Below are 27,703 nucleotides of genomic sequence, written 5' to 3' on the forward strand. Positions count from 1 at the left end.
CATAGTTGGAAGTCTCAGATTTAAGTCTTTAATCCATTTGAATTTGATTTGTATATATGATGAGAGAAAGGGGTCTAGTTTCATTCTTCTGCCTGTGGATATCCAGTTTTCCCAGAATCATTTATTGAAAAACACTGCCCTTTCCCCAATGTATATTCTTGACAACGTTGTTGAAAATGAGTTTACTGTATATGTATGAGTTTATCACTGGGTTCTCTTTTCTGTTCCACTGATCTTTGTTTCTATTTTTATGCCAATACCATAATGTTTTGGTTACTATAACTCTGTAGTATAATTTAAAGTTACATAATGTGGTTCTTCCAGTTTTGTTCTTTTTGCTTAGAATACCTTTGGCTTTTCTGGGTCTTTTGTGACCCCATATAAATTTTAGGATTTTTTGTTCTATTTATGTGAAGAGTATTATTGGTATTTTGGTAGGGATTACATTACATCTGTAGATTGTTTTGGGTAGTATGGACATTTTAACAATTTTGATTTTTTTCATTACATGAACATGGAATATCTTTTTATTTTTTGTTGTCCTCTTCAATTTCTTGCATCAGTATTTTATAGTTTTCATGGTAGAGATCTTTCACTTCTTTGGTTATAATAATTCCTAGATATTAATTTTACTTGTAGCTATTGTAAGTGGAATTACTTTCTTGATTGCTTTTTCAAATTGTTTGCTGTTGGCATATAGAAATGCTACTAATTTTTGTATGTTAGTTATTTATTGTGTAATTTTTTAAAATTTATTAGTTCTAATTTTTTTGGCTGGAGTGTTTAGGTTTTTCCAAATATATGATCATATCAACTGCAAACAAGGATAATTTGACTTCCTTCTTTCCAATTTGGATTCACTATATTTTTTTTTCTTGTCTGATTGCTCTAACTAGGACCAGTACTAAGTTCAAAAACAGTGCTGAACATGGGCATCCTTGTCTTTTCCCACATCTCATAGGAAAGGCTTTAGGTTTTTCCCCATTCAGTATGATGCTATCTATGAGTCTGTCATATATGGCTTTTATTATGTCAAGATATGTTTTTCTATGCCCAGTTTCTTGGGGTTTTTTTTTTTTATCATGAAGGGATGTTGAATTTTATTAAATGCTTTTTCAGCATCAATTAAAACGATCATATGATTTTTGTCCTTCATCCTGTTGAAGTTGTGTACCACATTGATTGATTTGCATACGTTGCACCAATCTTGTATCACTTGGATGAACCCCCACTTGGTCATGATGAATGATCTTTTTACTGTGTTGAATATGATTTGCTAGTATTTTGTTGTGGATTATTGCATCATTATTCATCAGTGATATTGGCTTATAGTTTCCTTTCTTTTTTTATATGTCTTTGTCTGGTTTTGGTATCGGGGTAATATTGGCCTCATATAATGAATTTGGAAGCATTCCTTCCTCTTTCATTTTTCAGAAAAGTTTAAGTAGCATTGATATCAGATGTTCTTTAAATGTTTGGTAGAATTCAGCAGTAAAGCCATGGAGTCCAAGGCTTTTCTTTGCAGGGACTCTTTTTTATTACAGCTTTGATGTCTTTACTTGTTTGTCTGTTCAGGTTTTGAATTTCTTCATGATTCAATCTTTGTAGGCTGTATGTGTCTAGGAATTTATTCACTTCTTCTAGATTTCCCAATTTAGTGGCGTAGTTGCTCATAGTAGCCACTAATGATCCTATGAATTTCTGTAGTATTACTTACAATGTCTCCTTTTTAATCTCTGATTTCATTTATGTGGATCTTCTCTCATTTTTTCTTACTTAATCTGGCTAAAGGTTTGACAATTTTTATCTTTTCAAAAAAACAACTTTTTGTTTCAATGATCTTTTTGTCTTGTTTTCATTTTAATTTCAATTTTGTTTTCAATTTTGGGTTTGCTTTGATCTTTCTTTTCTAATTATTTCAGATGCATCATTAGGTCTTTTTTTGTTTTCTTCTTCTTTTTTGATGTCGGCACTTATAGCTATAAATTTCCCTCTTAGTACTTCTTTCACTGTATCCCCTGGTTTGTTTCAAGAAAGTTTTGTTTGCAGTGCCACTATCTCAGCTCACTGCAACCTGTGCCTCCCGGGTTCAAGCGATTCTCCTACCTCAGCCTCCCTAGTAGCTGAGATTACAGGCATGCGCCATCACGCCCAGCTAATTTTTGTGTTTCTAGTAGAGTAGCAATTTTGTATTTTTGTATTTTATCTACCACTTCTGTAGATCTTATAAACATGCAAGCCCTACCAGATTAAGGCCCTACACTTATGACTTAATTTCACCTTTATCCTCCCCTCATAGACCTTATCTAAATACAGTCATTTTGGGAGTTAAGGCCTTAACATATGACTTTTAGAAGGGAACACAATTCAGTCCGTAGCACTTTAAGTGAAATCATACAGGGTATCTTTTTTTGTGTGATTAGGTTATTTCACAGCACAATGTAGACTTTAACATTTGATGTGTTAAGTTTGAAGTAACTATTTGACATCCAAGTGAGATGTCAAGGTGGCAGTGGTGGGAGGACATACTAAATAATCATTTGTGTGCTTTTTTTGTCTATCTGCAAAATGCCAAATTCAACACAAAGTCTCAGATCAAATTAGTCTGTATTTGATCTGTCTGTATTTCAGAGTGATTTCAGTTCCCGATGTGGGGAACAGAGAATTTCCCAGATAAATTTTGAAATCTGACTTTTTTGGAATCCCAGTATGGGGTTAAAGAGTCAAGAATACCAGACTTAGAAACTATGGTGGAAATGTTGGTCTTATCACCACCTGAGTGACCATAGATGATTTACTTAATCTCTTTTGGCAATGATAGCTTTAAAACAGGTTGAAGGTAATTATAAAGATATTGTATATGAAAACACCTGGTGAAGGAATATAAGTATGTAGAATTACAGTAAGAACTACAATAAGCATTTGTTAAATCTAAATGTATTTTATGTATTATGTACATATTATGTATATGTTATTTGACATATTTTTAAATGGTAGTTCACTGCTGTTTGGATATATTTTTACCTCTTTTGTTTTCAGTTATACCACTATTTTTGATACTATTTTTTCTTGTTTTACCATCACAGATTTATCTTGATTCTATTTATATTTTATTTAAATATCTAATGAGTTTATATAGATTTCATCTACAATATCAATTTCTGTAATTATGTAGTGTTAGAAATTGCTGTGTAAATAAAGGAATTTTATTAAGAAAAAATGTAATTTAATTTAGGAAATTAAAAAATGTTTGATAGAAAATTTCTTGATACTAAATGAACAAGTATGTCATGGTTATTCTATGATTTCTCAGGCATAGATAATCATCTTTTACTCAGCCTAACCCCAATTAAAAAACGTCTTCTCTAATATTGTGTAAGGAATATAAAAGGAATATAATCTTGAACAGATTTGACTTTCTAAATATGATCATTCTACATCTTAAAAGGCAGGAGAAAATATAGTTTTAAGGAGATTTGGTAGAAAGGATTGTCAAAAATATAGGAGGGGTATGTGTGTGTGTGTTGGTTATGTAGTGGTAATGATAATGTATAATAATTACAGTATGTAATAAGTGTTTTACATTGATGAGTGATTTTATATTTTATATAACTTAGCATTATTTCATTTATTCTCTTCAGTCTTCTAATATTATGAATATATTCCTTTCTTACATTTGGGAAATTCAAGGCTTCAAGAAGTGAAGCAAGTGCCCTATGGTCACACTGCTAAAGAGAAGCATCATTGCTTTTTAAGGAAGAATGCAAAATTGTCCATCTCATCTGCAGTCATGGCTTTGACTGTTCTTTTATATTTATCTCAAGCAACTGCTTTTCACAAGATATTTTGTGATATCTGTACATACTTATCGACTTCCTACAGATGCCTAATGGGATTCTTAGTTTACTTGAAAGCAGGATTTGCCCAGCAAGAAATTAAGAAAGAATGCTTTTTAAAATTGTTATGATTCATAAAACTACCTGAAGTCAACTTCAAACTTCCTGCACTTTGGCACTCCGAGTCTAATTATGTTCAGGTCTAAGCCTACTCTAAACTAGATGGTGTTTGTGTAGTTCTTCTCTTCTTGACCATTTTGTCCCAGCAGGAGAATTAGATGATAAGTGGATTGATCTCAGTTTTACAAACTCTTATAAGTACCTATTTTATTGTGCTGACCAATATAGGGGCAATAGATTAAAAAAAAATTATCTGCCTTCAAAAACATGTAGGAGGAGAGGCAGAAAAAATACAAAGGTGAACTAAGTTAAAACAGTGATATAAGTGAAAGACTCCTTAGTACATTCTGACCAAGGTAATGGCGCTTACAACTGGTGCAAAGAAATCGAAACATGCAAGGATTAGCACTGGGGTCTGAGCCATGGGAGTATTTGGGTGTCGTATACCCAGTGCTCCTTGAATACAATCGTGGCCCACAAAGGTCTAAATGGGATCACTCCAGCAAAGCTATTCTGAGGATAGCAGTTATTTTGGCCCATGCTTTTAAGATTATGCGATGATGCTGTCATCTGTCAGACTTGGACATATTACTGCTGATGGTGTTATTTCCTCTGCCTGATTTCTCACTCTCAGCACTTAACCTGCTTGAAATGGTAATGTGTGGTGATATGCCATCCACATCCTTTTGCCCTTCTGTTTGCCAAGTCTGTATTTTTGAATTCTTTTTCTCCCTGTGCCCTCCTAAAATTAAACGAATTACCTCTAAAAAACCTGAGAGCACCTACCTGATTTACAACTGCCCTCTAACTCTGGTCACAGAGAGGACAGCAAACTTCTCCCTGGTATCTAGAGAATGATGCTAATATGCAAAATAATTTGAATTGTTTCTTTGCTTCTGGTTTAGTTTTATAAAAATGTCTGATTTTTTTTTTAAAGGAATGTACTAAACTGCTTCATCTACAGAAGATTTAATTTAAATATTTCATTACGCATATTTGCAGCCTGAGAGAGTTAATATGGATTTGAAAATCAGTTAGATTTTTTTCAGTTAATTTTTTTAATGCCTGGCAGCTGGAATACATCACTGACATGCTGACACCATATTATTGAAAATAGCATTGCCTGTGAGCCTAAGAGAAGCTTTTTAAGACAAACCTCAAGAAGGCTGGTGAAATAATAGCTGAAGTTATGTTATGTCAGCCAGTTCCTCAGCATGGAACAGCATTGTGAGGCCAGAGTTGTTATCCTTCACTGAGACATAAAATCTATATCTTGATTCTTTTGGTCATTTAAGGTCCTATGGGAATTGTACCCAGAGGGAGTGTCCTTTTATTCCAGTGTGTTGACCAAAGGTCAAGCTGGATGGGACAGTCGTATCTTTTCAATGTGTTCAAGGTTTCATTTACATATGATTAGAGTACAATTTTTGGAAAGGCTCTGGATTTGTCATTCTATAAATAGTTTGCAATTTGTGAAGAAGTAGGTTTAGCTGCTGGAGTGACCAATATCAAATCTACTAAAAAAGTGCCAATGTGGCAAAGGAATCCATGGAGTCTTTTAATCTAACAAATTATTTTTAACTTCCATTTCTTTTACATTGAAAAGGTAATTTTAGTTTGGGTGATTAATCAGCAGCTTAACAGCTCTTTCTCTATAAGTTGAGGAACTTATTCCTTGTTCCCTTAGCTAAATGGTAGGAAAAATCTTTAGGCCAGCGGTGGAGGTTGAAGAGAGCAACAATCTAAGTTAGAAACTTCTGCCTGCCATTCCATTTACTATTCTTATGTCTATAGGGGATAACAAAGCTTTTAGTCTGTAACATGGAATAAAAATAACTCATACAATTGCATTATGATCTAATATGATGTCCATTTGTAAATGCTAGGCCCTTATATGATTGCCTCCTTGGACTAAGTGAGGTGGTCCATATTTAGCATATTTTGATAATACATTGATAGTTGCCTAGAAAATGCACAAACACACAAACCATGTAAGCAAGAATGTTCCTGAATTATAATCATAAAATGGATGGTGTTTTGCTTTCAGTCTTGGCCCACCATCTTTTGGCTCTTTCTTGTCTCCTGGTGTCCTGCTGGTGAGTTGGGTTGTCGATTTAAGTGTCCCTTACCCCAGCAGAGGCCTCATGCTGTTGTACCATTTCCAAAATCTCTGTAAGAGACCCTGTTTTTCCTAACAAACTGGCAGTTTCTCTTATCTGTTCTCTCCCCAGTGGTATATGCATTTTTGATGGTCCCAAATCTATTTCACAACTCTAAATACCCAATTTCTCCACTGTTAGGCATTTCTTCAATTGTGAATATTTCAGAAACGGGGCCATATCTGTTACATGGTTTGTTTATTTCCTATGTCCAAACAAAAGCCTTTTTTTTTTTTTTTTTTTTTTTTGTTGTTGAGATGGAATCTCTCTCTGTCCCCCAGGCTGGAGTGCAGTGGTGCAATCTTGGCTCACTGCAACCTTCGCCTCCCAGGTTTAAGTGATTGTCCTACCTCAGCCTCTCGAGTAGCTGAGATTACAGGTGCATGCCACCACACCCAGCAAATTTTTGTACTTTTAATAAAGACGGGGTTTTGCCATGTGGGCCAGGCTGGTCTTGAACTCCTGACCTCAGGTGATCCACCTCCCTTGGTCTCCCAAAAGGCTGGAATTACAGGCATGAGCCATCGTGCCAGGCCACAAAAGCCCTTTTAAAGTCTTTTTTCATACTATATCTTACAATCAAGGGAGTCTTAGAATTGGGAACACATAATGTATAGTTCAGAAGGAATTTTTAAAATGTAACATTTCACACCTGTAATCCCAGCACTTTGGGAGGCTGAGGCGGGTGGATCATGAGGTCAGGAGATCAAGACCATCCTGGCTAACACGGTGAAACCCCATCTCTACTAAACATACGAAAAAATTAGCCAGATGTGGTGGCAGACGCCTGTAGTCCCAGCTACTCAGGAGGCTGAGGCAGGAGAATGGCATGAGCCCGGGAGGCGGAGGTTGCAGTGAGCCGAGATCGTGCCACTGCACTCCAGCCTGGGTGACAGAGCGAGACTTTGCCTCAAAAAAAAAAAAAAAAGTAACATTTATTTTTTGGAGAGGTGCTTCATTTACAGAAATACAAAAGTAATAAGCAAATAGACAATGGAAAGTTTTTCTTCTAAACCCATTCCTCACACCAGTGTTTCTCCCCAGAGGCAAATGGCATTTGTACGTATTAGAGCATACAAACTTTTATTTTTAATGTTTGAAATGCAAATGTTACCTTACAGAATATTTCTGCACATTATTTTTTATGTAAAAAATGTATCTGGGAGATTGTTCATTATCAGTCTGTAAACAGATTCATTTTTCTTTCTAAAGACTATAATTTCATTATATGTGTGCAATCTAACTTATTTACATTTTGTAGAATTCGTATTTTTTTCCTCAGTATGAGGCACCAGATTCCTCACATCCTTCAAGACACAGTCCATATTCAAACAAACTTGACAAAGGTTTTTGGGAATAAATATAAAGGTCACTTTATGTGTCTTTTATATATAAAGGCATTTATAATAATTTTTCTGAGTAATATCAGTTCATCATTAATTTTTTATATGTTTATCCTTCTTTTTTATATATTATAGAAGCTAGCTATTTGTGAAATGATTTGTAAATATTTTTCCAGGTTTTCATTTATGTTTGTGTATGGTAATTTTTGTCATACAGAAAAAGTTATAATTTTATGTAGTAGGACTAATTAATTTTTTTTATCTTCTGGGTTTGTGTCATATTCAAACATGTCTTTTTCATTCTGAGGTTGTTAAAATTATCTTCCATTGTTCCCACTACAATTTTATGATTTGGATTTTTACATTTTAAAGATGGATTCATCTGGAATTATTGTGGTGTAAGATACCATAGAGTAGGTACTATTTTATTTCTTTAGTGGAGGTTTTTATTTAGATGCAACAGTTTGGTTGAAATGTGAATATTTTCTAATGTTTTAAAAGAACAAACCTGTTTTTATTGTTACACAAAGTCTTAAGTGGAGAGAGAAAAAATGAAAAAATCTGTCTTCTTCCATCTTGTGACTACTGGTGAGGGATCTTAAATTGGTCAGAGAAGAGGAAGAGGAAATGAAGGTCAATTGTTGAGGAAGTAGAGAAGAAGACACCAGCTAGAAGCTGGAGAAAAAATAAGAGCAAATATTTTCATGTTTCTCTATTTTTCTCTTAGAGATTGATCTTTAAAGCACTCAGTGCATAATGAAATTTTAAATCTAATAAAAAGTATTTCAAATATAAAAGAACATTTTTCTATATCTGATAACAAGATTAAGGTTGTATAAATTAACAGAAGAGAGATAAGAATTAGAGGGTGTTTTTCAATTTGGCAATGCTACTTGTGTAGAATAGAAGATGAGCAATTTTTCACTAAAGCTGAAAATACTTTTTGTTAACATACAGTAAGTAGGTTTTAAATCTTTGAAGAAACCCTGAGAAATTGGAGATTTTGAAAACCCCATATTATGGGTTGAATTTTTCTCCTCACTCTGTCACCCAGCCTGGAGTGCAGTGGCATGATCTCGACTCACTGCAAACTCCGCCTCCTGCATTCAAGCAATCCTCCTGCCTCTACCTCCTGAGTAGATGAGACTACAGGTGTGTGTCTTAACACCCCGCTAATTTTTGTATTTTTGGTAGAGACACAGTTTCGCCATGTTGGCAAGGCTGGTCTCGAACTCCTGACCTCAAGTAATCTACCTGCCTTGGCCTCCCAGAGTGCTGGGATTACAGGTGTGAGCCACCATGCCCGGCCCTGAAAATTTCTATTTTATGATAAGATGAAATCTGGTGTTCTTCCCGTACCCAATTTAATCTTTAATAAAGGCATTGAAAGTTATATATATTAATTTTTAATTTTTTTTTACTATTTTGGAGATATTTTGTTTATGAGAAGCTCATTAGATGTTGGCATTTAGAATAACTTAAACTTCTAGTATAAAATAGGAGAAAAAGTCAGTAATCATAACCTCTTATTTCCTATCAAAGATTATTAGAAGACATCTGTAATGCATCATTCAATATGGGGTATTGGGTTCACATGTTGGCATAAAAATACAAGTTAAATAAATGAAGAATACATGGCACACACAGTAAATAAATATTGACAAAAAATTATAGATGTATAGTTTGTTACAACTAGATCTGGTGATGCAATATGATAAAAATTTTAAAAGACCCATGGAATCCTAAAAAGGACAAATTTAGAAGTAGTTTAATTCCCATGCATTAATGTGGTTTGTGAGCTGGATATATCAATATAATACATAAAAAAGAGCATTCATTTGAAGTGAAAAGTTCTGGGATTAAATCTCAATTCTATTAATTTGGAGGCCTTAATTGTCTAATTTGCAAAACACTCTATTTTGCTAGGAGAGTTTCCCTGCTGTGAGCTATTTTGGCAAGCTGCTAAGTCCTACATAGACCCAGTCTCAAAAATTGTGTTTTAAATGCTTCAGTTAAAATGCACAGGGTTACAAGGAAAGCAATGATATTAAACTGCAATTACCTAAGTAACATACAAATTTGCATTTTTGCAATATATAGGCTTTTTAAAATTAACACATTAAATGACAAAAGTCAGCAAAGTGTCTCATAACTGCAATATGTCCAAATTAGTGATAATTTCAATTGATATTTCAATGTTTTGGCAATAACTGAAATATATTATGAAAACATCTGATTTTATTTGGTTACAAATTTACAAGTACTACTAATATTGTAACAAATGATATTCGGTTCCTGGCCGATTTCATAATTGAATGGAATGTTGCATTTCAGTTAGAAGCAAGTGAAAATAAAGATGCTTTTTTTTTTTTTTTTTTCCTGGTTCACCAAGTTCACAGATCTGAAATTCTTTCTGTGGATCTCGGGATAAGAACCCTTGGGCATTAGGATCTTTAGGTTGTTTTCTCAGTTTCAAATGTAATGATTTATCCATGATCCTTCAATTGTTTACATGTTCACATTGCCTAGGACCACATCTATAAAGTTCTAAACTAAAAATGTTATAACAAAATTTTGTCAAATTACCTCCAGCTAACCAAATAACACAATTCTCCTCACTACCATTAGTTAGAAATTAAAGTTTAATTTTTCACTAGTTTTAATGAACATTTCTTAACAAACAAAAAGGTGACCTACCTACCATCGAAGACTGCCTATGTTAGAATTCCCCAAAGAAACAAAATCAATAGGATCTATCTTGCTATAGACTAAATGTTTGTGTCCCCTCAAAATTCATATGTTGAAGACAAAAATAACATGTTAATGTTATTTGCAGGTTGAGACTTTGGAAAGTACATAGGTCATGAGGATGGAGCCCCAGTGAATGAAATTAATGCCCTTATAAAAAGAGAGGTAGATACAAGATCTCTCTCTTTTTCTGCTCGTCATCATGTAAGGATACCATGGGAAAACTGGCATCTGCAAACCAGGAAGAAGGCCTTCTCTAGAACTTACCGTGATGGCACTTTGATGAACTTCCCAGCCTCCAGAGTCATTAAAAATATATTTCTGTTGTTTAAGCCACCTGTTATGGCATTCGGTTGTAGCTGCCCAGACTAACCAATACACACATACACACACACACGCACTTTATGTATAAATACATTAATAACATATAATTATGATAATATATAACTATATGAATTTGTGTGTGTGTGTGTGTGTTTGTATTTGTATGTATAAGGAGATTTATTATAAGAATTTGGCTCACCAAGTTATGATGGCTGAAAAGCCCAGAGGTCTGTGGTTGGAAAGATACAGAACTAAGAGAGACAGTAGTGTAGTACTAGTCTGAGTTTGAAGGTCTGAGCACCAGGAAAGCTATTAAGTTTCAGTCCAAAAGCCAACAGGCTTGACACCTTATAAAGCTTATTTTTGGGGGGTTCTGAACCAAAGAAAGGAAAAGACCAATGTTCTAGTTCAAGGCAGTCAGACAGAAGGAGTTCTCCCACTTCCCTTTCTTGTGGGAAGGTCATTCAGGTCTTCAGCTGATGAGATGAGGGGCGTCCACATTGCGGAGGGCAATCTGCTTTACTCGGTCTGTCAATTCAATGTTAATTTCATCTAATAACACTCTCATAGACACATTCAGAATGATGTTTGACCACATATCTGGGCATCCCATGGCCCAGCCAAGTTGACACTTAAAATTAACCATCACACTGCCCTATAGCAAAAAATCGTTTTTTAAACATCATTGGTATCATTGTAATAATTGGTACATTAGTACACTGTAAAAACCAGAAAAACAGTGAAATAAATTATTTCTACAAAATTGAACTTACAAAACTATAACTGAAATGACAGTGACTTAATTTTATTATGGTGTATAGACTATGGCATTTTTATTTTGAACGTTACACTTTTCTTGCCGTTCAAGTAAATAATCAACTTAGATTTCCTATACATGTAGACTAAATGCTTATGTACGCAGGAGAAAACAGAATGTGGGGAAATAAAACATTTGAATTATTAAACAGATTTTTAAAATACTTTTAGAAACTGGTCAATGTGTCCTGGCATCACTATTTAACTAATGCAAATATTGACTTATTTTTTTGTTATCTCACTTACATGATCATTTGCTATGAAGTTTTGCCTTTCAGCTTAAAATTGTACTTGCAACGAGCATGCAGATTTAGGAGTGAGGTAGTGATTTCATTTCAGGTCTTCTATTGACTTGTGGGTGGAAAATTAAGCTAGTGACATAACCATGGTCCTTGCCTGAACTTGCTCATTTTATGAACTGGAATAAAAAGTCTTGTTATCAAACATTAAATATGAGGCATTTTGAACTCCTTGGATGAAATTCTTAATATGAATTTACTCAGCCTTGTAAATAAATTTAAAAAATTAATTGACCTGCACAAATTTGTTGCCAACCTCCCCTCTTCCATGGTGCTTAACTTCTAGTAAAATGAAGAAAATTAACATTTCTTCCTACTTGTCTCTCAGATATTAATGCGTATGAGGGTTTAGTAGATCAATGTCTGTTACCTCACATGGATCTATCATAATCCACTGAAGTGCTGTGAGGAAAAACAATTCACATTAGGATTGAATATAGATGTACGATCCCTTCAGGTCTGTGAATTTGGCCTTAAATTCATTACCTTAAAGTAATGAATAATGAAGATTTAGAGAATAGTGTTTCTATGCCAGGAATGTTTTTCTCTTAAGGGAAATCCCTAGATAAAATGACCTGGGGGAAAAAAACTTCTCAAATCTGCAAATTGGGTTCCTGGCTTTTGGGTAATCTGGGCAACTTGGGCTATCTGACTTTTTAACTTTGAAGCTAGTTAGAAACAAACGCATGAAAGGACAAAATGAACACAGGCTTGAGGGTAACATGCTACTTCCCCTCATCACTGGTTAAATTAGAGAAGGAAGTAAAGAATGAGGTAGACATAGAAAGAGAGAGGAGGAGAGAAGGTTGTGTGTGGAGTGGGGATGGGGTGGGGGAATGGTGAATTAAGCCCTCTGCAAGGCCATCAGAGAAATTCTGGGTTCAGTAGGTGAGAAACAAGCTCCAGGAGTATTCCTCAGGAAACTGTGTTGTCCCTGAAGCCCCCATCTTGGTTTGGCTTTCTTGAAGCATTTTCCCTCTCTTTTGGCTTATGACCATTAGGCGACTCAAAAGTTAAGTGCTCCCAGCATGGGTCATGCAACCCTTTTTTTCTGTGTGCTGTCCCCTCTCCATAAATAGTCCACATTTAGCATCAGATACGTAGTTTAATAGATCTTAACCCTCAAAATAAAATTGTAAGATATTTCTAGATAATGCTCACTCTGTTGCCATCTTAGTTGGTTTATCCCCCACCCGACCCCGCCCCCACCCCCACCCCCCAAAAAGTTTTTATATGGCAGAGGCAGCAATATAAACCTTTAGGGGAAAAAATTAGACTTTTAAATAAATAGGCAAGGCAGAGCAAACTATAGTAGGAAGAATGCAGAAATATTTGGGGGAGTGTAATCTTGAAAGCTGAATGCTGCCCTTTTGATTTGCCTGAACAATACAAAACATGTAAATATGTACTTAAGAGAACCATGGAAATGGAATGCAATGAAAATATTAAAGCTATATGATAGTGTGTCCGGAATTGGTGGGTTCTTGGTCTCACTGACTTCAAGAATGAAGCCGTGGACCCTCGTGGTGAGTGTTACAGTTCTTAAACATGGTGTGTCTGGAATTTGTTCCTTCAGACGTTCAAATGTGTCTAGAGCTTAATCCTTCTGGTGGGTTCATGGTCTCGCTCTCAGGAGTGAAGCTGCAAACCTTCGTGGTATGACAGCTCTTAAAGGCAGCGTGTCTGGAGTTGTTCTTCCTGGTGGGTTTGTGGTCTCGCTGGCTTCAAGAGTGAAGCCGCAGACCTTCAGGGTGAGTGTTACAGCTAATAACAGCTGCGTGGACCCAAAGAGTGAGCAGCAACAAGATTTATAGCAAACAGCAAAAGAACGAGGATCCCACAAGGTAGAAACAGACCCCAGACGACTGGCACTGGCTACTTAGGGCCGTCTGCTTTTATTCCCTTATCTGGCCCCACCTACATCCTGCTGATTGGTCCATTTTACAGAGAGCTGATTGGTCCACTTTACAGAGAGCTGATTGGTCCGTTTTGACAGAGTGCTGATTGGTACCCTTGCAATCCTTGAGCTAGACACAGAGTCACAGAGTGCTAGTTAGCTAGATACAGAGTTAGCTAGATACAGAGTACCAATTGGTGCATTTACAAACCTTGAGCTAGACACAGAGTACTGATTGGTGCATTTATAATCGTTGAGCTAGACACAGAGTCGCAGAGTGCTAATCCTCCAAGTCTCCACTAGGTTAGTTAGATACAGAGTACCAATTGGTGTATTCACAAACCCTGAGCTAGACAGAGTGCTAATTGTTGTATTTACAAACCCTGAGCTAGACACAGAGTGCTGATTGGTGCACATACGATCTTCCCCCTAGATATAAAAGTTCTCCACGTCCCCATCCAGTTCAGGGGGCCAGCTGGATCCTGCACCAGGGCCGCAGGTGGAGCTGCCCACCAGTCCCAAGCCAGGCCTGCACTCTTCAGCCCTTGGGCTGTCCATGGAATCTGGTGCCAGGGAGCAGGGGGTGGTGCCCGTCTGGGAGGCTCTGGAAGGAAGCCCACCGTAGGGGGAGGAGCTCAGACATGGCAGGTTGCAGGTCCCGAGCCCTGCCCCGCCAGGAGGCAGCCAAACCTCCGGAGAATTTGAGTACAGTGCCGGCAGGCTGGCACTGCTGGGGGACCCGGCACAACTGCCGCAGCTGCTGGCCTGGGTGCTAAGCCCCTCACTGCCCTGGGCCGTCGGTGCAGGCTGGCTGCTCCGTGTGCAGGGCCCGCCCAGCCCGCACCGCAGGAACTTACACTGGCCCACCAGAGCAGCCCTGGTTCCCACTGGCGCCGCTCGCTCCACATCTCCCTACAAGCACAAGGAGGAGGCTCCGGTCCCAGTCATCCCAGAGAGGGGCTGCCACAGTGCTGCCGCAGGTTGAAGGAAGGTGTGGAGGGAGAGGCGCAGGTGGGAACCGGGGCCATGCCCGCCGCTCACAGGCCAGTGTGAGTTCCAGTGGGCACGGGCGCGGGCTCCTCAGGCCCGCATTGCTGGCCCAGGACATTGAGGGGCTTAGCACCCAGGCCAGCAGCTACGGAGGTTGTGCAGTCCCCCAGCACTGCTGGCCCTCATGCACTGCTCTCAAGTTCTCATGGGCCTCAGCTGCCTCCCTACGGGACAGAGCTAGGGACCTGCAGCCCGCCATGTCTGAGCCCCTCCACTCTGCGGTGGGTACCTCCATGGCCCCAGCCTCCCTGACGAGTGGCGCCGTCTGCATTGTGGTGCCCAATCCCATCAGCCACCCAAGGGTTGAGGAGTGCAGGCACAGGGTGCAGGACTGGCCGGCAACTTGGCCTGCAGCCCGGGTGCGGGATCCACTAAGTGTAGCCAGCTGGGCCCCTGAGTTTAGTAGGGACTTGGAGAACCTTTATGTTTAGCTAAGGGATTGTAAACCCACCAATCAGTACTCTGTGACTAGCTCAAGGTTTGTAAATAAACCAATCGGTACTCTGTATCTAGCTAATCTAGTGGGGACTTGGAGAACTTTTCCATCTAGCACTCTGTGTCTAGCTCAGATATTGTAAATGCACTAGTCAGCACTCTGTGTCTAGCTCAGGGTTTGTCAATACACCAGTCAGCACTGTGTGTCTAGCTCAGGGTTTGTAAATACACCAATCAGCACCCTGTGTCTAGCTCAAGGTTTGTAAATACACCAATCAGTACTCTGTATCTAGCTAACCTAGTGGGGACTTGGAGGACTTTTCTGTCTAGCACTCTGTGTCTAGCTCAGGGATTGTAAATGCACCAATCAGCACTCTGTCAAAACGGACCAATCAACACTCTGTAAAATGGACCAATCAGCTCTCTGAAAAATGGACCAACCAGCAGGATGTGGGTGGGGCCAGATGAGGGAATAAAAGCAGTCTGCCTGAGCCAACCACTGGCAACCTGCTGGGGTCTCATTCTTTGTTCTTTAACTCTTTACAGTAAATCTTGCCACTACTCACTCTTTGGGTTCACAGTGGCCTTTATGAGCTGTAACACTCACCATGAGAGTCTGCACCTTCACTCTTGAAGTCAGCGAGACCACGAACCCACCAGAAGGAACAAATTCTGGACTACCATCTGTAAGAACTGTAACACTCATCGGGAGGGTCAGCAGTTTCATTCTTGAAGTCAGTGAGACCAAGAACCCACCAATTCCAGACACAATAGTAGCTATAGCAAGAACAGAGAGACTAGAAGAGAACTCACAGTGGCTTCAAAAATAAAGAGGCTGAGGCTGAACCAGAATTGTGCTCTATGTAACTGTTAGAGTAAACAAATGTTGCCAGTAGCTGGGCCCAGTAGTCCCAGCTGTTCAGGAGGCTGAGGTAGGAGGATTGCTTAAATGCAGATGGTCAAGCTCAGCCTGGGCAATATTTGGCAACATAGTGAGACATCATCTTGAAAATAAAAAGAAGAATTGCAAGGATTGATTGGAGTGGGGTCATTTGTGCAATCTTAGAAACACGCATATGTGAGAAACTAACACCTTTTGTCAGAGGGCAGCTATTACGTAACTAAATGTTTATATAACTAACTGTGACAATGAAAATATCAAATGTTAAAGGTAAATACAATGTTTATTTAAAAAAATTTTAATAGGCATATATTGTAGAATTTGAAATTGTTAATTTTTGACCGTGCCATTTTTCTGTTGAGAAAAAAAACTTCGATCTAAGGGGCATGGCTGAGCATTTGTGAATGTTAAGAATTAACGTATGAAAAATGAAGTTGAAGCCAAACTATATTTTCATTTATGTTGATTAGGATGCTTTTGCTGTCTTGAAAAGACATACATGTTACTTCATTAAAGAGAAAGTAGGTCATTTAAAAATGATTTTTACTTTCATTAGTCAGGCATCTGGAGAAAGTAAAAACCAGATCTTATCATATCCTCATTTAATGACATAAAATGATGCAACAATCTCGGTTTTGCAAATTCAAATGCCTCTGGCCCTATTCAGTAAACCTGAATGAGTAGAGCAGACTGAATGTGAGGCACTAGTGATGGATGTTAATAAATGTCTTGCCTCCCCTAGGCATTCAAATTCAACTTAAAAACAAACAACAACGACGACAACAAAAACCTAGCTAAACAAATACCTCCAGAGGTACTTGGGATTTATAACATGATATAAAGTAGTTTGTGTTTCATGATCTAGTGCTTAAGACTAGCTCTTCTTTGGGACTATTCAAGACCCTCCTTATACTGTCCCAGCTTAAAATAAAACCCCAGGAGTCTTAAGCCAGAGGAATGTGTCAGAAAATGAAAAAGGATTACCCCCTTTTCAAAAAATTCAGCTTTGAAAAGAAGCCAGTTGGTGGTGAGGGGTGGAGGTCACCATAAAAAGGATTAAGTTGCTACTGATTAGACTGTATGGTAAAAACATTAGTTTTCTATTTCCAAAGTGGTTAATCAGTCAAGATAGTTGTAAACACATTAAACAGAAACACTGCCTTGTCTGTAAACTGAAACCCTGACTTGCTTTGTAAAGGTTCATACTGGCTTTCCATTTTAATTGATGTTTAATTTTGTTGCAAAGATCTTTCCATTAGATATTCAAAGAAACTAGATAGTTATTGAAACATTATTATATGTTTATAACATCTAGCACTGTAGTTGAAAAAAGTTGGAATAACTAATTTTCTTAATATTACACCACATATTTTCCAGTCTCTTGATAAATGTTAGCAAAAGACGAGATGATCTGCAAAGGAAAAGTGGGGAGCTTTATTTACTATTAAAACAACAATCTGTAGACTAGGGAGGCATAGATTTTAGTATAAGTGAAAGTGTATTTTCTGAAGAACAAAGGGAGGTTCTAGCTTAAATAGGGAAAACTACCCCCTCTGTTCTCAATCAGGCCTGTTTATGTAAATGAAGGATTCAAACTTGTTTAGTTCTGATTGGTCAAAATAGTAGAGTACTGATTGGGTGTTTTCTATGCCTCCAGAACTCTCTGTCAAACTTTTGATTGGGTGTTTTCTATGCCCCAAATGAGAACTCTGTGTCAAACTTCTCTTTCAAAGGGCTGGTGAGGGGCGGTTTCTAGCTCATTTCTCTTGTGTCTGGTTACAGGAACTGTTCTGACTCAGGGTGTAAAGCAAATGTTTGTGGAGCTGCTTTTTCCAAGTATGCACGTGGCTACTCTTTCTCACTCTAGCAAGGCCACCTGCTTCTGTTTTTAAATTTAATCGTCCCTGTTAACCACAGGGACATCTATCTCCCCTGTAGAGCTTGAGTCTTATTTTACAGTTTTATTTTATATAGATTATATTTTAAAGTATATTTGAAATTATGTCATGCCAAAGAAGCATGAGAGGTTGAAAAATGGATGTCTTGACTCAAAGACAAACATGGATTGAGTACATACTTTATGTGCCTGTTACCACATGTGCTGTTCTTACATTTATTGCCTCATTTTCTCACAACTGCCCTGGAGATTGGTAGTCTTCCACGTTTTATAGTTAAGGCCACTTCATCTCAGATTTTTGAGAAATGTATTAAAAAAGACATTTTAATAAATATTAATTAAAAGACCTTTAGTTTTTTTTAGATGTTTGTTTTATTTTTGTAAAGCTACTGTCGTTTGTTTTGCATGCCAGCCAACTCTTAGTTTAAGAAATAATAGCCTATATCATCTTATATTACCCAGATCTTGCACTTAGCTATGTGGTTCACTATGATCCACTGTAGTTGTTGGCCTATACTCTTAAAACATCTAGTAATATGCTTTCAGGAAGAAATGGAGAAAATTTCTTCTCTAGTTTTTTATTTTTATTTTTATTTATTTATTTGTTATTTATTGAGGTAGAGCCTTGCTCTTGTTGCCCAGCGTGGAGTGCAATGGTGCACTCTCAGCTCACGGCAACCTCTGCCTCCTGGGTTCAAACAAGTCTCCTGCCTCATCCTCCCGAATAGCTGGAATTACAAGCACCTGCCACCACACCCAGCTAAATTTTGTATTTTTAGCAGAGATGAGATTTCACCATGTTGGCCAGGCTGGTCTCAAACTCTTGACCTCAGGTGACCCGCCTGCCTCAGCCTCCCAAAGTGCTGGGATTACAGAAGTGAGCCACCATGACTGGCCTCTTCTCTAGTTTTTAATAAACATTTTAAGAAGAACAGAATTATACCCTACAATGCATTCTTTAAGTTTATGGGAAAACTTATTTAAAAAAACAAAATACTACACCTTCTTAGAGACTCAACATTCTTTTTTTTTAATATTATATACCTTTATTATCAGAAAACTTACGTGAAACACTTATTCACCAAAGAATAAATATCTTAGACATACTAAAAACAGTCTTTGCAATCGATTCAACATTTTGCTATGTTCTCTATTTAGTTTTCTTCCACCAGTTTTTCTTGGTTTCTCCTGAATATGAGCATCCATAAAAGCAATAGTAATAATACTTTATACGTTGATATTCTTTTTTTTTTTATACTTTAAGTTCTAGGGTACATGTGCATAACGTGTAGGTTTGTTACATATGTATACTTGTGCCATGTTGGTGTGCTGCACTCATCAACTCGTCAGCACCCATCAATTCATCATTTATATCAGGTATAACTCCCAATGCAATCCCTCCCCCCTCCCCCGTCCCCATGATAGGCCCCGGTGTGTGATGTTCCCCTTCCCGAGTCCAAGTGATCTCATTGTTCAGTTCCCACCTATGAGTGAGAACATGCGGTGTTTGGTTTTCTGTTCTTGTGATAGTTTGCTAAGAATGATGGTTTCCAGCTGCATCCATGTCCCTACAAAGGATGCAAACTCATCCTTTTTTATGGCTGCATAATATTCCATGGTGTATATGTGCCACATTTTCTTAATCCAGTCTGTCACAGATGGACATTTGGGTTGATTCCAAGTCTTTGCTATTGTGAATAGTGCCGCAATAAACATACGTGTGCATGTCTTTATAGCAGCATGATTTATAATCCTTTGGATATATACCCAGTAGTGGGATGGCTGGGTCATATGGTACATCTAGTTCTAGATCCTTGAGGAATCACCATACTGTTTTCCATAATGGTTGAACTAGTTTACAATCCCACCAACAGTGTAAAAGTGTTCCTATTTCTCCACATCCTCTCCAACACCTGTTGTTGCCTGACTTTTTAATGATTGCCTTTCTAACTGGTGTGAGATGGTATCTCATTGTGGTTTTGATTTGCATTTCTTTGATGGCCAAAAAGAACTCAAACAAATTTACAAGAAAAAAACAAACAACCCCATCAAAAAGTGGGCAAAGGATATGAACCGACATTTCTCAAAAGAAGACATTCATACAGCCAACAGACACATGTAAAAGAGACTCAACATTCTTTTAAATATTGTCGGAGTTATCAGAGTTCAAATTAAACCTATGATAAAAAATGCTTTTGAAGCAACAACAGCAAGCAAAGCTTGAATTCTGGCCAGTGGTAGTTATGCTTCAGTGAGCGTCAGAATCAAAGAGGAGAGTTACAATGCAGATTCCTGGGCTCTACCACCCATTAGGTAGGACAGTGTGGAGCCTAAGCATTTGCATTTTTAACAATCTCCAAGGCGACATTGATGCTTCTGATCTGTGGACCGTGTTTTGAGTAGTACTTATTTAGGGATGATCTGGGAAGCATAGTGTGTGTTAACAATTTAAATTATGTTTTTCAGAAAAATAATTTCAACTGTACCAGAAGAGCTCAGTGCCCAGAACCCAATATCAGTTCTATACAGATACAAGGTGATGCTGATTATTTCATCAACCATCTTGGCGTTCCCATCGTGCAGTTTGCTTATGAGGACATCAAAGCATTAGAGGTGATTGTTTCTAAAAAATGCAAAACACACACACACAATATAGCAGACCTGCAAAATTTGGTTTTATCCTGGCTATTCAATTTTCATATCAAATAGTTCACTATAGAAAAGAGAGGCTTCATTTAGAGAGTTACTCTTACTTTTCAGAGGCTTTGCAATAGTATTTGAAAACATCAGCTCTTTTGAAAAGTGTTGAATTCAATTTAAAAAGATTTATACTGTCACTCACATTTTCACACAGTGCTCTGCAACAAGAAATTTGCAGTAGTTGGATTAACATCAAAACATAATTGTAATCTTCAGTATTCACAGAAACAGATGACATGTGCAATAGATTCTCCTCTCCTTGCCCAAAGGAAAATGCATTTCATGTTCTGTATGTTAATATGAGTCTTGTGGATTAGCTACCCAAAGTTTGTCAATAGTTTGCCTGCTTAGAAAAGATAGCACTTTTTTTGTGAGGATGGAAGGATTTTTTTCCAAAGAATATCACAAAAGCATGATTCACCTTAATTAAGTCTCTGTTCATCCATCTTTTGGACTTCAGTCCTTCTAATCTTTCTCAGAATTATGTCTCAGGAAACTGTTTCTCTGTGGATCTAACCCTGTTGGGACATTTCACCTTCATTTACAAATCATTTATGCATTATTCGGAGCTATTTGAAAACCTCTATAGTGGCTTGCTTGAGGTAATTATTGCATTAACAAAATAATGGCTGAAAAGTACAGTAAAACCTGCCTTGCTCTTCAAATATAAATATTCCTCAGAAGGGGTGCTTAAATTATGTTTGTATTAGCTCAACTTCAGATATGCAATATCTTAATTATTAACAGCTTTGAGTAATATTTGGCTTTATGTTTCTCTGCAACCACACAGAAAATATTTTAATTCTTATTTATTATGTGTCTAATTCATCTTGGTTTAGTTTTAAGACAAGAATTTAGGGAGAATAGTATAGCCTTGGGAATGAGACAGAAGCCCTGACTCTGACACTTACTAGACAAATTATTTAACACCTTTCAAAATGATTTTACAAATGAAGTACTTTGGTATATTTATGGACTCTATAGAGCTGTGGTGAGGATTAAATGAGACTATGCATGTAGAGGGTTTAGCTAAGCTTGAGCAGATAATAAGACCCCATTATTGCAGTTATTATTGTCTGATTTTAAGTACAACATATGAATGAGCCACTTATTAGTAAGACTGATAATAGAATAATAGCAAGAGTAACTTCATATGAAATTGTTTGGGCAACAGCTCGCAGTGCTCCGATTAGTGCGTAGTTTGAATTTGATGCTCATCCTGATCATAAAATGGAGTAGACAGCTAGACTAGATGTAGCTAGAATAAACAAAAGTCCCAGGTTAAAGTTGATTAGGGGGTTGGGTATAGGAAGAGGGGTTCATAGGAGAAGAGCAATGGAAAAGGCCAAGGCTGGTGTGGTGATGTAGAGAATAGTAGTAGACATTGAAGGTTTTAAAGGTTCTTTGGTGAAGAGTTTTATTGCGTCGGCCAAGGGTTGTAGTAATCCGTAAGGACCAACGATATTGAGTCTTTTGCGTAATTGTATATAGCCTAATAATTTTCACTCAATGAGTGTGAGAAATGCTATAGCCGCTAATGCAGATATAATGAGGAGTAGAAGGTTTGTTGTTGACATGATGTTAAGAAGAGGAGTTGAACCTCTGATTGTAAAGTTTTAAATTTTATGCGATTGCCGGGCTCTGCCATCTTAACAAACCCTGTTTTGGGGTTGGGTGTATGGTGTTTTGTTAGATTGAGATTAGGTCATCTATGGAATGAGGGCACTTTATGAAGTGGGCCCTATTTCTCTTATCCTTTCGTACAGGGAGAAATATAGAGTAGATAGAAAACGACCTGGATTGTTGCAGTCTGAACTCAGATCATGTAGGACTTTAATCTTTGAACAAATGAACCCTTGATAGCTGCTGCACCATTAGGATGTCCTGATCCAACATCGAGGTCGTAAACCCTATTGTCGATATGGACTCTAGAATAGGATTGCGCTGTTATCCCTAGGGTAACTTGTTCCATTGGTCAAGTTATTGGATCAATTATAGACGTTAGCTCGCTTTGGCTTGTGCAGTCTTAGCATAGCTTGTTCGGAGGTTTAGTTATGCTCCGAGGTCACCCCAACCAAAATTTTTAATGCAGGTGTAGTGGTTTAAGGGTCCGTAGATTTATGTGATTTTGATTGCATTAATAAATTAAAGCTCCATAGGGTCTTCTCGTCTTATTATTTCACGTCCGCCTCTTCACGGGCAGGTCAATTTCACTGGTTGAAAGTAAGAGACAGTTGAACCCTCGTGGTGCCATTCATGTGAGTCCCAATTTAAGGAACAAGTGATTATGCTACCTTTGCACAGTCAGGGTACCGTGGTCGTTAAACATGTGTCACTGGGCAGGCAGTGCCTCTAATACTAGTAATGCTGGAGGTGATGTTTTTGGTAAACAGGCAGGGTTGAGTTTGCCGAGTTCCTTTTACTTTTCTTAACCTTTCCTTAAAGCATGCCTGTGTTGGATTAACAGTATAAATAATACTGGCTTGTTTGTATTTATTAATATTGGGCTGTTAAGTATCGGTGAAGTTTTTCGGTCTGATTTAGGCTTATGCGGTGGAAAAAAATTCATGTTACTTATACTAGCATTGTTGCTTCTATGAAATGATAGATTAATCCAGGGTGATGTAAGGAGTTCAGCAGTATGCTTGGAATTTTTTAGATGATTGATGCTGAGCTTGAACGCCTTCTTAATTGATGGCTGCTTTTGGGCCAACTATGGGTATTGGATTTTTTACTCTCTACACAAGGTTTTTTCCTAATGTCTAAAGAGCTGTCCCTCTTTAGACTAACAATTAAGTTTACAGGGGGATTAAGTGATTCTTCAGGTAAACTTAAGGTTGAACTAAGATTCTATCTTGGATAACCAGCTGTCACCAGACTCGGTAGGCTTGTCACCTCTACCCATAAATCTTCCCACTATTTTGCTACATAGAGGGGTGCGCTCTTTTAGCTGTTTTTGGGTAGCTCGTCTGGTTTCGGGGAATTTGGCTTTAGTTCTGTTTGCGAAATTGTTTCTAGTTAATTTATTATGCAGAAGGTATAGGGGTGAGTCCTTGCTATTTTATGCTTGGTTAATTTCTTTCATCTTTCCCTTACGGTACTGTGTCTATAGCGCCAGGGTGAAATTTCTATCGCCTATACTTTTGTATTGGTAAATGATTTAGTATATGTTAATTTGATATTAGTGTTGATTAGATTTAGGGCTAGTGTTAGCTCAAGGCAATCAAATGGTATTGAGATCTTCTGGGTGTAAGCCGGATGCTTTATGTTAAGCTATGCCTTGATTTATCCCTATGCTTTATAACAAATGACCTTGTTGATACTGCTTTAGTGGAAGAATTTTTAAAATGGATTTGTCCCTTACAAAATGTGAATGCTTGAGATGAAATAATTTTGTATGAACTCTCTGAGGAACAGAGTAACCTTTGCTTTCTGTGTTAACCTATAATAGATATTGGTATACAGCTATTAAGAGAAATTTTAAATATTAAAAAGGTTTTACCCATGATGTAAAAATATTTGTCCTATGCCAATTAGTAAAGCAGGTAAGGAAATTAGAGCTTTTATATGAAGTTGCAGTTACAAATATATATGGAAAATAGATTGGTGGATTTGGAATTAGGAGGCCTGAAATTTTAAATCCCTTCATGTTAATGGTCCAGTTACATTGGTTTCTGGGCCTCTGCTTTTTAAAAAAAAATCTGTATCTTATTAAAAACAAAATAAGGATAGGTACAATGGTTCATGCCTGTAGTCCCAGCACTTTAGGAAGCCGAGACAGGCAGATTGCTTGAGCCCAGAAGTTTGATACCTGGGCAACACGGTGAAACCTTGTTTCTACAAAATAATACAAAAATTAGCTGGCTGTGTTTGCAGGTGCCTATAGTCCCAGCTACTGGGGGGTTAGGAGGGCTGTGATGGGAGGATCGCTGGAGTCCTGGAGGCAGAGGTTGCAGTGAGCCAAGATCACACCACTGCACTCCAGCCTGGGTGACAGAGTGAGACACTATCTCAAAACAAAAACAACAAAAACAACAACAAAACAAACCCATAATATCTACCACTTATTGCTTATTTACCACTTATTGAGTACTTGCCATGCTAAGTATTTTATACCCCTTATATCATTTATTATTTAAAACATCACTATAAATTAGCTTTTATTATTAACTGTGTTCTGGCTGAGAATGAAATGGAATTTAAAGGCTAGTAGCTTATCCAAGGTCATAAAGATAATAAATGGCCAAAACAGATGTTCATCGAAGATATGTTTAACAGTAAGCCTATGTTCTCAACTATTGTACTAAAGATTGCAAATTGGAAGCCCAAGGGCAAGAGATAGTCTATCAATATATTTTGTTTGACCTGTACATTATTGAAAAATTTAATTCCTTGAAGTATTGTATACTTTTTCTCCACGGAAACAGTCAACTAAATGGGCACTGCTCACTAGCCTGCCATGTTATTTGTCCGACAGTGCAGTTAAGAAAAATATTTTCTTCAACACTTGTTTCTATCAAAGATTAGGAGATGAATACTCAAGTAAGGGTCACATGTCTCACCAGACTTGTGTCACTTATAGTATCTGTGTGGTCCCTGTAGGGACTGAGCTCATTATCTCCATACTCATTTTAGTAAAAGAGTTAAAGTGAATAATTTTATAGCTGCTTCCACTTTCAAAGTGGTATTTTCTAAAAGAGCTATTTTTATTATTATATCCACGGTTTTGAAGAAATTATCTATTTGACACTTATTTGGGTGATTATAATGCAAACCTTCAAATTACTATCTATCTATATATATTTTGTCCAGCAAGGTTGATCATGGATCTATTATATTCAATTTCAACAACTGAATCATGATAATAGGTGGAAAATTGAACCGTAGGAAAATAAACTAGTGCAATAGAGGCCAATTTTTATGGACATGTCTATAAAACATGATACTTTTTAAATATCTATCCCCAATATTTCAAGCTATTCCACATTTGACACCAATGGCTTTTACCTGTAATTTCTCTGAATGCAAATGTATTGCATAAAATTGCTTAAAGTCCCTTTGATCTTTAGCTTTTCTTGGTATCTATCCTCTAATTTTCCAATAATTAACTTTTACAAATGCATCGCAATCTATGGATTTGCCAAATATTAGAATGATTCCTTCTCATAAAATAGTGCCCTGTTAATTGAAACATCTCCAGTTGTAAGCTTCATTTAAATAAGGTTTTAGATTTATAAACACCATTGCACCTGTTGGGAGAAGCATTCTGTACAGATTAAATACAATGCAGAGATTGTCAAAAAGGAAAAGACAGATGCTTTCTGATTAAGAATGCAATATTTATGACAGTCTGGCGATCCAATGCACATTTCCTCTGTCACTTAGCAGCTGTTTTACATTTTTGTTTCAAATCAGTATATTTATTCTCTACAGGGCATGCCAGAGGGTCTTTCTTAGTATATCAAAAAAGCAATCCATGCCCTAGCAAGCTTCATATCACAAATTGAAGCTCTGATTCCTCGCTCTGTTTAACCTTATATTTTTTTCTCTTCTGTTTGAAACATTCTATTTTAAACCCAATTTACCTCTATAGTAGAGCATTTAACATTTAAATAATAATGAGATAAAAGAGTATTATAGCTTTTGTATAGCAGGAGTCCTGGCATAATTGTTTCAATATCATTTAATAACCCAAGGACAGAAATTCAAGTAGCATAGGTATTTTGAAACTCTTACTAATTTTTTTTAAAACTAGATAACTCTGATACCAATTCTAATTTTTAAAGCAATATACAGCAACATATAATTATGTGTGTGTGTGTGTGTGTTTGTGTGCACGCGTGCGCATGTGTGTGAACTTTAACACTGAGGTAATTCTATGAGATAAAAGCCTGTGTGTGTGTGTGTGTGTGTGTGTGCGCGCGCGCGCGCATAAGTGTGAACTTTAACTGAGGTAATTCTATTAGATAAAAGTAATAAAAGTAGTTCATTTGTGCAAACATAATGCAAATACAGTTTGACAATACACATATACACATGTCGGAATAGTGTAACTCATAGTTTACGTGCTGATTTTTCATGTTTTATTCTAAGTAGAATAATTTGTTACTTAAATAAGAGGTCAGTCTTTCATTACTTTTTCTATTTGGAACTGAGTCATGATCAATGTTAGGTTAACAGAAATAGCTCCAAAGTCCATTAAAAGTTCTTGATTTAAGGAAACAAAATGGTTACATTTAGCTGTTTATAGGTTCAAGTGATGTTTTGCAGTATCTGATGAAATCCCTTTAATGTGGGTAACTACAAAATTTATACAAAGTCACTTAAGAATGAGATTTTACCTTTTCTACTTCAACGTGTGCCAATTGAAAAAAAGATGAAAAGGGGTTCATTGGTGTCTCTAGATCATTGTCTTTCTTTGTAACTTATTTTTTTAAATGTCTTAAAATATGGTATTTAGACATATGCTGTTATTATTTTCAGATCAGACTTGCTTCATTTAGTGCTGGGGTTCTCAACATTTTGGTCTAAAAATCCATTTACCCTCAAAAGTACCAAAGATTCCTCAAAACAGTTTTGATTATGTGTTAATACCTACATAGTAGAAACTAAAAGTGAGAAAAATGCATAATATTTATTTTAAAATTATTTCATAATATCAATAACTAAATTAGTATTACCTTATTATAATTATTATCAATATAAATAAATCTAATGCAAATTAATGAAAATAACTTATTGTATTTAAAAATATTAACCAAGAGAAAAATATAAATGAGAAGAGTGATGTTATTTTACAGTTTCGAAAATCTCTTTAAGAAAGGCTGAATAGGCCGGGCGGAGTGACTCATGCCTATAATCCCTGCAGTTTGGGAGGCTGAGGCAGGCAGATCACCTGAGGTCAGGAGATTGAGACCAGCCCGATGAACGTGCTGAAACCCCATCTCTACTAAAAAATACAAAAATTAGCCAGGCGTGGTGGCAGGTGCCTGTAATCCCAGCTACTCAGGAGGCTGAGGCAGGAGAATAACTTGAACCCTGTGGGTAGAGGTTGTAGTGAGCCGAGATGGTGCCATTGCACTCCAGCCTGGGCAAGAGGGAGACTCTGTCACAAAATGAATAAATAAATAAACAAAGCCTGAATACAAGACAACTGGATTTTCATACCTGTTCCTGCA

General features: G+C 37.1%; 1 protein-coding gene across 3 annotated transcripts in view; it reads left to right on the top strand.

Annotated features, from left to right (window-relative positions):
- NAALADL2 (N-acetylated alpha-linked acidic dipeptidase like 2) overlaps nucleotides 1–27,703 on the top strand; it is a 967,958-nt gene that overhangs the window by 711,725 nt on the left and 228,530 nt on the right. For 2 of the 3 annotated variants that reach the window (XM_033211735.1, XM_033211736.1), the window contains exon 10: nucleotides 20,292–20,438. The exons of the other annotated variant lie outside the window; for it this stretch is intronic. In XM_033211735.1, coding sequence (XP_033067626.1) covers nucleotides 20,292–20,438 — 147 coding nt within the window. The remainder of the gene's footprint in view (nucleotides 1–20,291; nucleotides 20,439–27,703) is intronic. 3 annotated transcript variants of the gene reach the window in all.

This window comes from Trachypithecus francoisi, unplaced genomic scaffold (assembly GCF_009764315.1).
Source record: "Trachypithecus francoisi isolate TF-2019V2 unplaced genomic scaffold, Tfra_2.0 Lachesis_group0, whole genome shotgun sequence".
NCBI classification, from domain to species: domain Eukaryota; kingdom Metazoa; phylum Chordata; class Mammalia; order Primates; family Cercopithecidae; genus Trachypithecus; species Trachypithecus francoisi.